The sequence below is a fragment of the Netta rufina genome, assembly GCF_964035555.1.
Source record: "Netta rufina genome assembly, chromosome: 21".
Taxonomy (NCBI): domain Eukaryota; kingdom Metazoa; phylum Chordata; class Aves; order Anseriformes; family Anatidae; genus Netta; species Netta rufina.
Window position 1 is genome coordinate 7,237,207 of NC_140145.1, and position 16,636 is coordinate 7,253,842.

At 48.0% G+C, this 16,636-nt stretch overlaps 1 protein-coding gene across 1 annotated transcript; it reads right to left on the minus strand.

The window, feature by feature from the left end:
- Positions 1-246: 246 nt before the first annotated feature.
- On the minus strand, positions 247-16,144 carry UNC119 (unc-119 lipid binding chaperone; the record flags this gene model as incomplete). Its single annotated transcript, XM_084299942.1, has 5 exons — positions 247-383; positions 1,106-1,278; positions 2,958-3,096; positions 5,103-5,216; positions 15,976-16,144. The coding sequence occupies 5 exons, from the start codon at positions 16,142-16,144 to the stop codon at positions 271-273; spliced, it is 708 nt and encodes a 235-aa protein (XP_084156068.1). The 3' UTR covers positions 247-270.
- Between the last annotated feature and the right edge of the window lie 492 nt (positions 16,145-16,636).

The following is a 16,636-nucleotide window of genomic DNA, read 5'->3' on the forward strand; positions in this document are numbered from 1 at the left end:
AGCAGACACCTAAAGAACTTAGGGAAGTGGTATCCAAAGATCACTTAGCATTGTAGAACTGCTTAGGGTTCTGAAGAACTGGGCCTGCTTCAAAGATCGAAAGAGATTACACTGGCAAATTTAGTCATGAAACTCCTACTGTGGCAGAGTCCTTGGTTTGTGGATTCTTGTCCAGTTGACGTTGTAGGCAACTGAACTGAAGGTGTTGGTGTCCCTGACGACTTCGATAGGAAAGTGAAGGCCAGCACAGGTTGGCTGCCCATCCTGTGCTCAAGGTCCTCCACTGTATGAATAATCCGCCTTGTTGTGCATCACCAGCTTGTTATCTACGAAGTAGAAACTGTCCGACTGTGTCTCATATGGATGAAGGATCATCTCTCGAACTGCAGGGAAAAAAAAAAAAAAAAGGTTACAGGGAGGCAAATAGTCTGCACTGGGTTTTGTGGAGACTGCGTCTCAGTTATGTTTAATAGCATTACTCAGATAGCAGCAAACACTCAAGTTAAAAAAAATAAAAGCCCAACCAAAAAACTACCCAAACCCTTTGTTTAAAGTTCTAAGGAACCCAAACATGTTAAGGCACCATACAAAGTATAAGTGTTCTACCTCTCCTCAAAACAGTTCAAAAGAAATTTCTTGTGGTGAGACAGCAGGATACCACTGCATTTTCCACAGACTGTAATACGAGTACTGACATACATTATCGGGGTTATAAAGAATGTAAGGTCACTCAGATTTAGTATTCCTGCCTGTTTGTCTTGGGAGAGGGGAGAAAAAATAAAAGTTATGGTCATACTAAAAAAGAAACTTCTCAATCAATGTAGTATATCAAACAGTAAAATAGAACATAACAGGTAACTTAAGTTACCTGTTTACTGGATATCTTTTTAGTCCTAGTTTTTAGTTATTTTTATAAAAACACAATTATCCCAGACACTGAAGTTTCCCTTCTATGAAGGGAAAAAATAAATAAATAAATAAATAAATCTTTGTCTGGGAGGTACTTGGAAGTATTCTGCCATAGCCACTTTTTATAGACAGCTTGTAAGAAAGTGCTTCTTCAAAACACCTGAGATTAACCTCACAGTAATTGAAAAGAGCTTACTGAGATCCTCAGAGAGCTGTGGGAATTCATAGATGTGCTCACAAGTATTTTTACTGCTGGGAATGCAGAACCCAAATTCAAAATCAAAACTCTTGAGCAATTGATCCCGGAAGTAGTGCCTCTCAATCATGCGAAAGTTATTGATGGGTTTGTCCCCTACTGTGAATTCCACCCTGAAAAAGAAAGATAAGAGTGAAATGAGTTTTATTCCTTAAGCATGAGTTTCAATCATTCCTGAAACGTAGAATAGAGCTCTTCTAAGAAAAGCCAAAACTAAAAAGCACTGGTATTATTCACAGGACCTTTTCCTCCGTTTCCTAAAAAGTTCACAATGACAACACATGGCATTATAAATCATAGTTTATACTTTATCTTAATTATTTTTACTATGAAAAAAAAAAAAAAAAAAAAAAAAGAAAGGAAACACGAGACAATTTGACAACCTTAAAATCATCTTCAGTGAAAAACAGATCCCTCTAAATATACCGGGTACTTCACTACGTCACTCAGTAGAAGTTCCTTATTGCATTGTATTCAAGTTACACTGCTATTAAATTATTTTAATTCTTCTGATAGGCATTAAAAATAAAATAGATATACTGATAAACTGTCTTTCATCCTTTTCTGCTTTTTAAATAGTAAAAGGGAAGAAGTTTCAATCAGCTCCAAATTCAAGTTTATCTTACTAGGAAGCATGACCTCTGAGTGAAAGGTAGTATTAATTATATATGATACACTAATTATGACTAACCTTGGAATACATTGTGAGTAGTTTAGCACAAATCAGAAGTTGTGTGTTTACCATTTTAACAGAATAGCAGTCAAAAAGGTGCTAAATGGTACATAATTTTTTCTTCCAAGACAAAATCTAAACGGTGTAGCTCTTTAAAACGAGGAGGAAGTGGTTATGTGCAACTTTGCTCTAAACACTGTCAACAAATTGTAATTCTTTTTTTATCACAACCAAATGCTGAATTTTAATTTAGCTCTTGAAAATCCTTTTTCTTTTTTTTTTTTTTTTTTTTTTTTTTTTTTCCCACCAAGGCTAATGTACATCAGTTCTTGTGAAATATATGTTTCCTGCTGATCGGATCTATCAAACTGCAATCCAACATGATTTTGCATAAGTAAAAAAAAATAGGTTCTTACTACAAACTGTAACTGATGCTCAATTATAGTATTATGGACTTAATGCTGTAATAGCAATGGGCAAAAAGCTCTTAATTAGATCCAATTTAAACTTAAGTGAATGTACAGAAAAACAAAGATAACAAAGAACCTGCCATATAATAACCCATATCCTTCTAAAATCTCCAGCACAGACAAAGAACCCCCCCGGCTACTACTTTGGGGGTTAGAAAAGGAAATACAAGCCAAAATTGCATCTCCCCGTGCACACTATATAACCACAGATAAATTACTCCGAACTTAACTTATACTAAAGAAATGATACGGCCTTTCAGCTGTATTACAGGAGCAAGAACTTTGGCTTGATGCTTTACAGAAAGATCCTTTAGGTGTCATATTTCGCTGTGGTTTATTGGTGGATGCACATGTACTACTAGACATGTCAAACATTATTCTGGTGCAAATGAGTTGGAATATCTGGGTGGTCTGCCCATCATTTTGCCTCTTTTAGCATTAATCTCCTCAACCTGATGCCTATTCCTGAGGTATGTAAACAAGCTAAAGGAATGGAGAAAGCAAGGCACACATTAAATATGTTTGGAGATCATACCAAAAGATCCCTATTAACTCAGCTTCCTGACAGGATCAACAAGCAACAGCCACTTTTTATAAGATTCCAGTTGTTTCCTGTACTGGACAAGGTAGGACAGGAGCAATTACTTACGTGGCTCCCACTTGCCGAAGTCTAAGAAAAGCTGGGGTAAACTGATAGCGTACAAACCGGCCTGCATTTGGGTCAATGTCCTTCTTGTCATTGTGTTCACGTTCTGGAAAAGCGCAAAGCAAAGCTCCATCACTGTCGTCTGAGAAACAGAAATCCAGTGAAAATACCACATTAACTTTCCTCTCCTCCACAGAGAACCTCTCCGTGTCTTTTTGGAGTCTGCACGATACGATGAAGCACAGTAAAAAAACCTGGAGGACATTCTGCACCAGAATGCACCTTTCCCAGGCTCTTCTGCTCACTGACAAGGTTGGCAAATTTATGCCTATATTCACGCAGAGCACAACACACAGACTGCACCTGGAGAACATTCTTTTTGATACTACCACTGTGAAAAATAGGTGGTATATTCCTCGTTAGGTGATTTATTCCTCAATAAGCACTGATCGCAGCTTCAGTGGCAGTTTTGCTCTCCTTATGTGCTCCAGACTGCACCATTTCAATTGATTTGGCAGTGCCAGAAATCAATTCTCCTGGACAAAACATACCTAAAGCTCCCTTCTGGCAGAACACTGAATCAACAAAGAGCTCTCTGTAAAGAGTCTGCACAAACAGTAAATGGTTGTTTATTTTAACTAAAAAAATGTGCCTTAAGAGCAAAAAGGTTCACAGATCAAAGTTTCTGGGTTCCTCACCAAACTAAAGGAGTATGACCTATGCATTAGAGATTCTAATTCTTATTTTCCTTATTGTTAATAAGAGCCACTTCAGTGATTTCATTACACTCAATCCTTTAACGGATTTCTTATCCAAGTTCATAAAATAAGTCACAAGGAGATTCATACAAGAATTTCAGAGTCAGTATGGTATGAGGGGGGGCAACTTTGTACAGAATGAACTTTAAACTGTTATCAAGACAATTTCCTTAAAGGTATTTCTTAAAAAAAAAAAAAATAATAAAAAGGAGAAGAAGAAGAGAAACAACAAACAAACCAAACTCTTATCTGTGTTACAAAGTTCCTCTTAGGTTTCTCTCGCTGACATTGAAGGGAGGCAAAACTTTGTTTTTTGAGAGTATATGAATTGGGAGCTTTAAAACTTAGCTGCTCACCGTCTCTTCTAGTGCAATAATTATAGGACACTTAATGCAATAGACACTAGCATGCAATAGATCCAAAGCAAATGTAGACAGTCCTAACCATAGCATGTGGTTAAGCAGGGAGATTCCTTGCCATAGGACAAAAAAAAAAAAAAAAAGAAGGCTATTAAATATGATGACATCATCTGCTCCGAAGGAACTCCTGCAATCATACAATAATATAGGCCAGGAAACTATTCCAAGAATGCTGGATGATGGGCTTACCATCTTCCTATCCTCTCTAAGCCATCCACTGCTGGTCACTCAGTGAGTGTTTGCAAGACTGCCCTTTGGTTTGATACACATCTTCTGAAGGTACTTACTGCTCCTACCTCTGATTCAGCATTGCAGAGTGACTCTGAACAAGCCATTTCACCTTAGTATACCCGGTTTGTTATCTCTAAGCTACAGAAAACTTCCTCTCACATGCAGGGAAATGAGGAAGATACAAAACAATACGTGATCACGAAAAGAACAGTTGCACTGGTGTTTTGTTTTATCGCTGGTAACAGTAACACTTTGATGCTTGCAAGTAACACCTAACAAATTAATGGAGGCGAGAGTAGGATGCAAATTTTCAGTTTGTCTAATTTTCAGTTTGCACATCTGACATAAAGGTTGTCCCTTTTGGAAATACCATTTTCAAGACTCCTGACCAAAGGCCATGAGGCTAACAGCTAAGCTAGGAACAGGAGGACTCTAGCTGATGAACAGCCAGCAAAGTAACAAGTGCTGACCTCCTCCTTCTTTGCTTCTATTTACAATATCCATCTGTCCTTTCTCACCACAGATGGCAATCACAAGAATACAGTAGCAATGACTTCTGTTCACTATTAGTACAAAGTGATACCTGAATAGGACTTCTGCTGCAAGCTGGAACTCAAACCCCCTTGTAGGTGAAAGTGTCTCCTATTTTTGCGACACACGTTGAGTAAAGGGCATGGCAAAAGGAAGCAGACATGAGCATTTGTTTCTTCATTAAAACAGTATTTTGTGTGCGCACTCACCTGATGCTGCTGGTTTGGTGATTTCAAACAACACTGTGCCAGATTCCATGTCCCGGATTTTGAACCTGGTGAAGTCTATCTTGTAAACATTTTCCTCTGGAGTGCACAAATAATCTGCAGAGGAAAGCAAATTAAAGTGAAGGCTTGATGTCTACAAAGACAGCCCCAGTACTGCGTGCTCACGCTGCCCTGCTTGGACAGAATGGGAAAAAGGCCTCTCTGCCCCAGTGCTAAAAGGTCATCACTTTTTTCCAACTTTGTGCCAGCATCCCCTGGTTCCATTTCTCCCCAGGGTATTGAGAATAGTCAGCACCTCCACCAAATCCTTGCCTTCTCAGTGTAAGAGGCTTTGCCTCTTTTAAAAGCTGCCCTCTGGCAAAATGCATGTGCTAAGCAGCTTTGTGGGCACTAAGCCGACTGCACTTAGCTGGAACAGGAATTGTCCTCCTCCCTTGTGCCATCTCTGCTACCTCCAGCCCTCTGCAGACAAAACACAACCTCTTCTCTCCATCCGTGCTTGTCCCATGCCAGGACTTTTTCCTCAGCACTGGAAATGGCGTTGAAGCCTTTCCCAGTACGAGGAACTGCTCTGGGAACAGAGCCTTTCCCGGTTTCCACCAGTGGCGGTGTCTTTGGTAGAAAGTCATCATTCCAAGCATCAGCTCTGCTGTGCCTTGAGCAGCCTTCTGGCCTGAATATCAGCTTCCCCTCTGCAGAAAGAGTGCTGGTGCCTCCTGATTACTTTTCACTTTGCTGATAAGCACAGATTGAAAGCAGCTCCAATAATTTGTCCTGGCAAATCTAAACAAATGTGCGTATAAAAGCCGAGATAGCTGTTGAATGACAATGCATCTGCATGTTCTAGAAGACTTCTTTTAGAAGTTTCAAGGTAGAGGTAATACTTTAACATTCTAATTCTAAGACACTAATGGCAGTTGTTAGTCTGAGTTAATGACTTACTTCTGTTTGCTTTTCCTATTTCTAAATATATCCATCCACCTGGGGCTTATTCATTGAATATACAAACCCAACTCACGGTGCTGTTGGAGATCACACCTGTCTATTACAACTCCTACGTCAGCACAGGTGCAACAAATCAGGTACCTACATTATGGCTTGGGGTTATGGTTCACATCCTGTAGATAAGGAGCAAATAAAAGCTTGCTCTGCTGCAGCGAAAGAACATCCCAAATGCCACACATTGCAGCTACCAAACAACAAGCTCTCCTGCTGGAATCTGTAATTAAAGAAATCAGACCCCTCTGCAGTGAAAGACAAAGACAGCCACAGTCAGCATTATGAAAGATTGCTCCTAGCCGTGGCTCAATGCGAATTGCACATCTAGCACCTTTACCTTCCTGGAAGCCTTTTATTCTTTGCAAATCTTCTTAACTTGGAGGACTGTCTGAGCGCTCATTGGGACGATGAACACGAGTATTAAACCTACTCTCCAGACGATTTTACTACTCTCCACCACCACCACCAGATGGTGAATGCTCAAAGGAAACAGGCTTTGAGACAGAATTGTGCTTGGAGCCTCTCTGGCATTTGGCAGGGAGGTTTCCCTTTTCCTGTCAACACGGCACAAATTAAATCTAACACGGGTACCTGCGCTAGCAGGAAGAATAAGATAAAAGCTCAATCTTTTCACAGCCACAAGAAAACAAACGCCTACTGCTAGATGAAATGCCCTAAGAAGTGCATGACATTGTCTTTTCTGTTCTCATTTTAACTCTACCCAGGATGAGGGGCCAGAAATTTATATAAACCCCTTGCCCTAAGCCCCAAAGTTGAGCAGTCTTCATGCAGATGCCATGCGGTCACACGGTAATTTTAGGATCTAAGACAACAGCCAGCCCAAATTCTTATTTCGTCCTACACCTTCCCACCTCCAAGCAGCTGCAGCCCCGAATTCACCTCCCACAGCCACGCTCGGCCAGCTGCTCTCCATCAAGGCAAGGGGCTGCAGGACGGGCCCGCGTTCGCCTGGGAGCCCGGGACACTTTCCCTAGAGCACGAAGGCAAGCCTGAAGCTGCATTTGTCTGCAAGTTAATTATTAAGTGTTTTCCTTCTGCAGGATTCCTTCCTATCCAGCGCCATGGCAACAGCTTTATCCCCCTCCTTGGCAGCAGTGTTGCTACAGCAACAGGCCCCGACTCATCCACAGGAGAGGAGAGCGAAGCCGAGCCCCCGGAAGAGGAATAAACCCCAAGCAGAATCCCCATCGGGCTCCTGCTCCTGACGTTGGCACCCCTGAGCTATTTTTTTCCCCAACTCTTTTTGCACGGAAAGTATTTGAAACCCTTTATTTATTTTAATCAGCATGCCAGTATCTAACCGGGTGACGGCTGGGAGGATTAGCTACCATAGAGGGAAAGCACTGCAATCAAGTGCTTTTTTTTTTTTTTTAAAAAAAAAAAAAGTGTATATTCCTCTTAGTCTGTATTTAAAAAAAATAAATAAATAAATAGATAAAAATCTGTAGCCATGTTCTTCCCAAACACAGTAGAAACCCGTGGCACACTGGTAGGTCTTATCGGGAATGTTGTGCTTGGAATTGGCAGAAACTTCTGCTTAGCTGAGCACTGTCAAATTTGCTAATCTCATCTCACACACGCTTATTTTTAAATTACTGCAGGGCCCAGTTGCCCACACTTCCATGACGCACTTAAATGCATCATCTGCTTTCATTACCCTAAGTCCCAGTAAGCACAATTTGGGGAATGGAGGCAGCATCCACGTCTGCTTCAGTGAGACATAATGCTGCTCAAGCCTCCATTAAATGAAGTGGATCATTACAAAAAAGGTAGTTTTGGTTGCTCAGGACAGAATATTTTCTTGTTTCTTCTGCTTTCCCCAAAGCAGACTGTGTTGTTTCCCCATCAGGAACCCAATAATCACAGTGTCTCACAAGCACTCAGTGCTCAGCTGATTCACCACTGATGGAAAGCACCCTCTGAACGGGGAATAGAGGAATGGACTCATCAGCATCATCTTAGACAACCCAGCAGATTGTCTTTTGTTCTGAGGCGTACCCATAGTAAGTAGTGCCAAAACAAACCACAAAAGAGAAGCATTTCCTACTCCTTCCTAAAGCACAGAGAATTGCTATATCCCAGACTTCCAAACCCAAAATCCTCCTGGAAGAAGCTCACCAAGTTGTGCTCAAAGCACAGAGCAAACTCTTGCAAATTGGCCAAGCCTAGAACACCAGCATTTACTTCTCACTCGCATCACTCTTCCCGCTCATGCTTCTTTGGCTTTTTTTTCCCCATATTCTCTGTATCACACCCAAAAATCTGCAAGTCCCTACTCTTATGGACATTTTCTATCTTAAGACCTACCATGGTTTTGAAGAGGCTGGAAGCACAGCTAGCAACACTGCGGCAGTCTCAGGAAGCAGCAGAGGTGGTGGACTTCCTGAGCCAGACACAATGGATTTCTGTATAAATTCTCCTATCCCCTTTGTATAAAAAAGTGCTTAAACAAACAAACAAACAAACAAAAATGTGTAGCTTGGCATTCATCAAGAGATCTCTAGCTTTGTTATGAGACACAGCGGCTGCTCATTCCCTGTTTACAGCTCTGAGGTGGTACCTCCACTGTCCTCACCCAGCAAAGAGCCAGTTCTGACCTGGGAAACCTTCCTCCCCTCCCAAGAACAACTGAGATTGCAAAAGAAACCAACAACACAGCCCAGACAATAGCAGCAGGTACTGCCTGTTCTTTTGCGAGCAGTGGTACAGTGTGAACCCTCATTTCCAGACATATATTTTAACAATCTGATGTTACAAAGGAACACAAAGGTGAGAAATCACACAATGCCTATCCCCAGAAGAGGAAAGCTAATGAAGGCACTTTCTCCTCCTGCCCTCTCCCTGTTATTTCAGTTATCCCGGGGATGAGATTAGGAGTTTAATCCTCATCAGAGAAAGCTAAAAGTCAGTGCTAAAACTTCAGGTGTCCTTTGCAACCACCTCACCAGGCACATTTTATGAAGAGAAGTTGTTCACAGGAGTGAAAGGGTTAGCACTGCTTGTCATGCTCCTTTCAAGATCTCCTCTCCTTCTCTGCAACCAGGGGAAAGCACGTGTCCTCTCCCACAGACATCAGAGATATTTCTGTGCTGCTCATCAGAGCGTCCAAGCTCAGATTGGGCAGCTCCTATTTTAAGCTTTAATCACCCAGAGAGGAGAGCGGAGTGTGGCAGGGGTAAGGAAGAACTCAAACTCCGGTAGTGAAGAATGCAAATCAGGAAGATGCCATACAAGAAACAAATGCAATGTCAGTGACTTGTGATAGGAACACCTCTCCCCAGCACAGGCAATTGCAAGAATTTAGGGGATGAGACGGCCCCTGTTGCCACGCAGGCCTATTTCTTAACATGCATTAGGCAACAAGGTCAGAAGGTATTTTGAAGACTGCTCCCAAGATGTAAGCCAGGTATAAAGCAAAGACAACTGCAGATGAGTTGCTAGGAGCTGGAGATTAGGAGATTATCAGATTGGAGAGCCTCAGGAGGAAGCGAGCAAAAATAGCACAAACCCAGTCAAGACGCAGAGCGTTGACGCAGGACTGAGTACGAGACCTCAAGGGGAAGGCAGGGCAGGTTTCAGGCAGTACTGATACGTCTGCTTAGACAACCAGAGTTCAACTAATGAAAACACTAAACCATCTCCCCTGCCCTTTGCCTCAGCAGTTCAAGCCCTGTAAAGAGGACGGCAGACAAGCAAGCCAAGATCCTGAAGCAGCACGTGGCACCGGAGCATGGCAGAGCTCCCCACGACTGCCTCATCGCCCTGCTGCACATTCAGCACTGAGATCAGACCCCTCGCTCCCCAGGGGAGCTGCCCCCAGCACCCTGCTGCTCTGGGGAAGCTGCTGAGAGGACAGGATCTCCCCACTCCATTTCTAAAGCCATGGGATGAGCAAAGGCCAGGGGTAATCAGGGAAGGAGGCACCTGCAGCCCTCCTGCCTAGCTCAGTAATTAGCCTGCTGTGAATGCCCCGGAGAAAGAAGCTCTTGCTCTAGGAGGATTCCCACAGGAGCTTTTCTGCAGCGACACATTTGTGCATTAAGCGTGGAGTGCATCCAAGCAGGGTCTGAGCTGGGGTGTTTGTGATGGTCCTTGTTACCCATAAGGTGCACCCACACGGCAGCGTGCCTTCCCAAACAACACACAGAGTCCTCGACAGGCCTCCCAGGCTCTGCTTGTTTGTGGCAGCCTGCTTTTTTTTCCCCTTGTTTTTGTTGCTAGAGCTTTCCAGACCTCACCCTCTCACAATTCATTTGACCACAGCTCTCCAGGCCTTGTTAAGGAAGGTAGGAGCTGCCCTTTTCTTCATCCCTAAGGCCTCCAAACACTGTTTCTTGCCCCCTGGTTTATGCTGACTGCACACAAAGTCTGAAACGATGCGGAGAACATTAACAAGTGGAAAACATTACCAAAATCAGCTCACATTAGTCTTGCACAGGACTAACCCAAAGCAATCAGGCCCTGCACAAAGCTGACTCCCCCAGCCCCCACCACAGCTTTCCCTTTATCTATTTATTTAGTTATCTTTGCCATTTCCACCCGGAATGGCCCCAACCAGCAACACTGGCAGAAGGAGAAACCCACTCAGCTGCCAGCTCGGCATCCTGGGCTACACACATGCCATGTGTGCTCCCCTTGGAAATCTAGCAGGCCATATTGTAGCGTGAGACTGCTAACAAAACCCTTCATCTACACAACACTTTCGGATGTGAGTTGTCACAAAGCCTTGAAAAGGTTCTCGACGTATGTTGTGTTGCCTGGGAAAGAAGCCACGGTGACAGCAGCTTGACATAGCCCTGGGATGCTGCTCTGCTAGGAGAAATCAGCATATCAAAACACTTTTACACATCACAGCCCCGGACAAGTCAGAACGGTGATTCATTAACCTCCTGACAAACACCCCCAGCTAATCACAGCTCCTCGTACAATAAATTTCCTCAATTAATTGGGGAAGGAAAGGAAAGTCATAGTCCAGGCGCGGCTTTGAAGATTGATTTGCACACATCAGCTTCCCGTTAACGCTACAGCAAATCGGGTAGGAAAGTCACCCACCGAGGGTCTGCCCTGCCCGTTCAGGCAGCCCTCTGCCAAGCTGGCCTTTAGCTAAAGCTGCTGAGAGAAGTCTCAGAGAAATCCTAAATGACAGCTCAAGGAAGAGATTAGTTTCAGAAATGATTAAGTGTGTGTTCCTTATACTTAGGTTTTGTTTTGTAATTGTTCCCGAGTATGTAATCAATTATTTAACCCTTTGGTTTTCTAAAACAAAATAAGCTTTAGAGTAAAGCTTAAAATATAAAGCTTATAAGATCAGCTTTATATTATTAGAGGCAAACTGTACGGGTGCCTGAGATTATTATACACAGGGCAACCTTGTGCCTTTTGTTACGTGTCTGTTTGACAGCAGGTGCTAGCACATGCTGGCAAAAGGGGCTGGTATTGCAAAGGCAGTAATATCACCTTCCTGCTGACCACCGACGGCTCCAACCCCAAAGACAGAGAAAGAAATTAAAGCTCTGCTGGAATTAGCTTTGCCCTGCAGCTAATGTGGGAGTAGCACGGCGTGACCCAGCAAAGCTGCAAGATTCAGTGTGGTCAAGGGACATCGGGGACAAGGGACACTGGGCCTCAGCTTCTCAGCTGGCCCCACAGAGCAGAACGTGGCATTCGCAGACACCGACATCCCAATAACTGCAAGCGGGCTCCTCTGATCCTCTGGCAGCTGTGGTAATTAATAGCAATTTGAAGTGAGCTCTGCCCTGCTCCTTTTGCTAATCCCAAGTTAATCACGTCACAAGGTTTTCCTCTTTGCAAGCACAGTTGTATGAGCAAGTAACAAATCCTGCTAATTGCAAAGGAATTGGTTCGTTTGCCTTCCACCTAATCTAGCTGGAGTGGCACCAGAGCCAGGCCAGCCAAAAGACCCCGGGGCAGCCCCCCAGACCCATCAGGCTTTTTAGTGCCCAGAAGTGATCTGGAACTGCTGGAGAGTTTAACATTGAAAGGACACAGCATATGCAGGACAGTTTGCACAACTCCCCCTTTAAGCTTATTAGGAAGACATTAAGAGCAGAGCCCAGCTGGCTTTTCTGACTAGTTACAGATGGGGTTTCTCTGGTTTAGCAGCGAGCGCACTTTGCCACAGAGCCACATCCTGCTTCTCCAGCTCCCCAGCCCAAGACATTTAACATTTAGTCACTCGTCAGCTGTACCTATCAGAAAGGGAAAGCCCAGCTGTGCTTCCTGAGGCAGAAGCAAGGACTTTCCCCCCACCCAAATACCAGAGCACGGCTAGCAGCCTGCCTGTGTGCTGCCTGGTGAGCGTGTGGCAACCACAAGCAGCAGATTGGGTTCAGAGACCCCGCTTTTCTGGGACAGAGGGGCAAGCAGATCTCCCCAGCATACCAGAAAGGAGCATGTCGAGGAGATCTGCAGCAGGCAGAGCAAGCACAGGACAGCAAAAGCCTGGCTCCAAAAGAGCTCCTGCAGGGTCAGAGCACCCCTAATGCTCAGGGCTGGAAGGGGCCTCCTGGAGCAAGCACAGTGCCCTGCTACCACCCCAGCAACCCTGTGTGGTCCCTCTCCTAACTCACACACCCCATCTGGAACCTCCAGGGATGCTCAGGGTACCAGGATTTCGCTGTTGCAATTCTCACCCCATCACCGACTTCTGTTTCGACTTCAAACTGGCTGGGGCACCATGACTGCGGGCATCAGAGCCAGGACTGCTGAAATGAGGGTGACTGTGGCTACGAGTCTGGATGACTTGGTGGCACAAGCACTGAGGTGTGCAAAGGGAAGGGATTAATTAAGAAGAGGGCTGAAGGAAAAAAAAAAAAAAAAAAAAAGAAATTTTAACTGTGTACCTCTCCATTTACCATTCTCTGATAGCCCCCTTAATGCATCTCAAGGCCTTTCACTGCTGTTAATACCCTTTAAAAGACATATGTGACCAAGGTCAGGATACCAGATACAAGCTTCACTTATTCTCCACACATTAAAACACAGACAGGAGAGGCTACTTGCTGGTCTTTCTCCTGGTCTGAGGAGCATTCCCCATATCCCCCAGTTCATATCCTCCTTCCAAACTCAAGCCAGGCACAAGGCACACCCTAAATATTGTCCTAACCCCAGGCACATAACCCCAAGGGTGCATACACCGAGCTGCGTGCAGAAAGAATGAGGAAGGAGTTGAATCCATGTTTATGGCAGTGCTTAAGCCAAAAGTTGAAGAGGAAGAGAGGGAGGTGAGAATGAGGAGCTAGAACGAGGCTCTCAGGAAGTAAAATCATTTTGGCATCCCCTGCTGCATGATCCTTCCCCTCCTTTGGGGCCACTCAGTACTGGACACTCGGCGAGGACAGACACACACCCCAGAGAGGTCCAGCACGCATCTTTGGTGTGGGTAAATCCTGTCCTGTGTGGTTTCTGTGAGGTGCTGTCCCATGGCAAATGGGGAGAAAAGTTTGCCTGTCAGAGGCCCGCAGGGATAAAAATCTACAGGGACCTGGCAGGAAGATTTCAAGAGACCTTTAACTATATACTGAAGTGTGAACTTGGCCACGGCCCTGCACACGCGTACTTCAGGGTCACAGAAGTGCACCAAATGCATCATTTCTGCCCCAACTTCACAAGGGACAGGCTGGGGTAGCCATGAACTTCTCTCCCACAGCCTGGTCCTTCCTCCTCCCTGCAGCACCCTCTGCTTGGAGCACAAGCCTGGAATGGTTTCACGTTGCCAAAAATTCCAGTCTCTTTTTACGAGCTTGCTGTGACCCCGTGGAAATGAGTAAAGGCCACAGAATGCCCTAAATAAGCGTTATGTGTTAAGGACTATAAAAATACTGCTGCTAAAGCCGCCAGGTGTGAAACACCTTGAGGAGGGGTGCTGCAAAGTATGGTCAGGCAATGAGACCCACTCGACATGGACAAATTGTACGCCTGCACCCAAAAATGTGCACTGAAGACTTCAGGTACCGACAGCTGCCACGTGCCCAGCAAGCACTTCCCAGGCATTAGCCAGGTTGTGGTGCCTGGTCCTTGTTTTTCAGGACCCCTCTGCACCCCCTGCGTTACCCTGACGCCAGCAAGCCTCCTACCAGGAGGGCAGCGAGGCATTTCCACGCGTTTCCTCTGTCCTTCCTGTGCTCCAGAGGCTGGAAGAGGCAGGAAACCAGCCCCATGCCGGCCACGGTGACGCCACGTGAGGTCTGCACGCCCTGGGAGCCAGGGCAAGGTTTGGCCGTGTGTCTGCAGCCCCTCCAGACACCACCACCGAACACAGGGACACACAGGACCCCGTAAAGCAGGGACACGCGGCACTTAGCACAGCCATCGCCGGCTTCACCACCCAACTGCTGCTCCTCCGAGAACGCTGGCAGCACGCTTCAGTGCCTGCTGCACGCCTCCTGCTACAGGCAGCGGCGTTTCTGGGCCTAAATCACACCACTGCAGCCCACCACAGCACCTCAGCTGGACCCCAGGACCCCCCCAGATCAGCAGCCCCTCTTCCCAGGAGCCTCCCTGACCCCTTTCCCCGGGGGCAGCGCTGAGCCCCCCGCTTTCCCCCCCACCCTTCCTGCCTCTCACCCCACCTCGCTCAGCACGCAGGCCCGCGGGGCTGCCTGCACGCACGACACTCCCGACCACATCCTTTCTCCCCAGGGCTTGTCAGGCAGCGCAGCACCAGCCTGAGACACGAATCCTGCCCCGATGCCACATCACAGAGCACTCCAAGGCAAAGGGAAGCACGGCCGGCCACCCAGGTCACCCCCAACCCCCTGCCAGCCCCCTCCTCTTCCCCTTTTGCTCAGCACGCTGCCTGCAGGGAGACAACCCAGAGAGGAGACCCGGGGGATGCAGTAGGGTCTGGGGGGCAGCAGGACAGGCTGGCAGAGCTACAGCCAGGCTGGCCCGAGCCACACATCTTCTCCCGACCCGTGGTGCTGCAATCCCAGCAGATCCAAACGCGAGTGACCGCCTGGTCCCAGCCGAGCTGTGCGGCCAAGCACAACAAACCCTCCTCCTGCAGGCTCCCCCCAGGATGCTGTGAGGAGCAGCGGTGCTACAGGATGGGTCTGCGGCAAAGGAGCCCCCCCTCCTCGCTGGATCTGTGGCCCCCACGCCGCTGCAGGGGGCACGGGCTGGGGGTTCAGCTTGGCCCAGCCCCGCATGAAGGGGCACAGCAGCAGGAGGGGGACAACGGGGAGCATCACAGCCCTGACCTCCCACCCCCAACAGCGGGGGGCTGCTCCCCAACAGGGGCATCCCTGTGGGGCAGGGGGGCTGCAGGGGGGGTTGCTCCCCAGTATGAGCATCCCTGGGGGGTAGGGAGCTTCAGGGGGGCTGCTCCCCTGACTTGAGCATCCCTATGGGGCAGGGGGGCTTCATGGGGGCTGCTCCCCAACCTGAGCATCCCTGCGGGGCAGGGGGCTTCATGGGGGCTGCTCCCTGATCTAAGCATCCCTATGGGGCAGGGGGGCTGCAGGGGGGCTGCTCTTCGACTTGAGCATCCTTGCAGGGCAGGGGGGCTGCATCCCCAACCTAAGCATCCCTGCGGGGCAGGGGGACTTCAGGGGGGCTGTTCCCCGACCTGAGCATCCCTATGGGGCAGGGGGGCTGCTCCCCGACCTGAGCATCCCTGGGGGGTAACGGGGGGTGGGGGGGGTCCACATCCCCAACCCTGCCGGTGCCGCATCCCCCACCCCCTGCAGCACCGCACCCCAACTCCCCATCCCCACCATCCCCATTCCATCCCCTTTCTCGGGGCCACCGCCTCCCCGTGCCCCCCGGTTCCCTCCCCATCACCCCCAAAATCCCCCCGGTGCCCTCCCCGTACCGCTGGTGACCCGCTGCAGCCCCAGCACATCGTCGGGCCCGATGAGCGCCTTGCGCCCCAGCTCCTCCTCGGTGCGCGCCGCCGCCGCCGCTCCGCTCCCGGTCCCGGTGCCGGTGCCGGTGCCGGTCCCGGCTCCGGTGCCGGCCCCGCCGCTCTTCTTCACCTTCATGGCCCCGCTCCGCCGCCGCTCTGAGCGGCCCCGGCCCCGCTGCGCTGCCGCCGCCGGCCCCGCCGCACCGGGAGGGGCAGCACCGCCCCGCCCGCCCCCCGGCCCGCCCCCGGTACGGCTCCGCCCGGAGCCCCCCCTGGGGAAAAGGGAACCCCCCCCCGGGGAGAGGGAACCCCCCCGGGATAGCCCCCAGAGCATTGCGGGGGGATGCACCCATGGGAGACCCAAGGGGGTTTTGGGGACCCCCCCCCTCCGGGAGGAGGTGGAGCGTATGGGGGTGTCAGTGCCCCGGGGGGGCTGGGGCTCAGCGCCCACCGAGACAAGAGGGACCCCAGTCAGTAAGGGCTGCTCCCCCCCAGCTGAACCCCATAATGATAACCAAGGGGTGCTTTGGGTTAAATATCTCATAGGACAGGACCCCAGAGGTGCTTTGGGGTAAATATCCTATAAGACAGGACCCCAGAGGTGCTTTAGGGTAAATACCCCATAGGA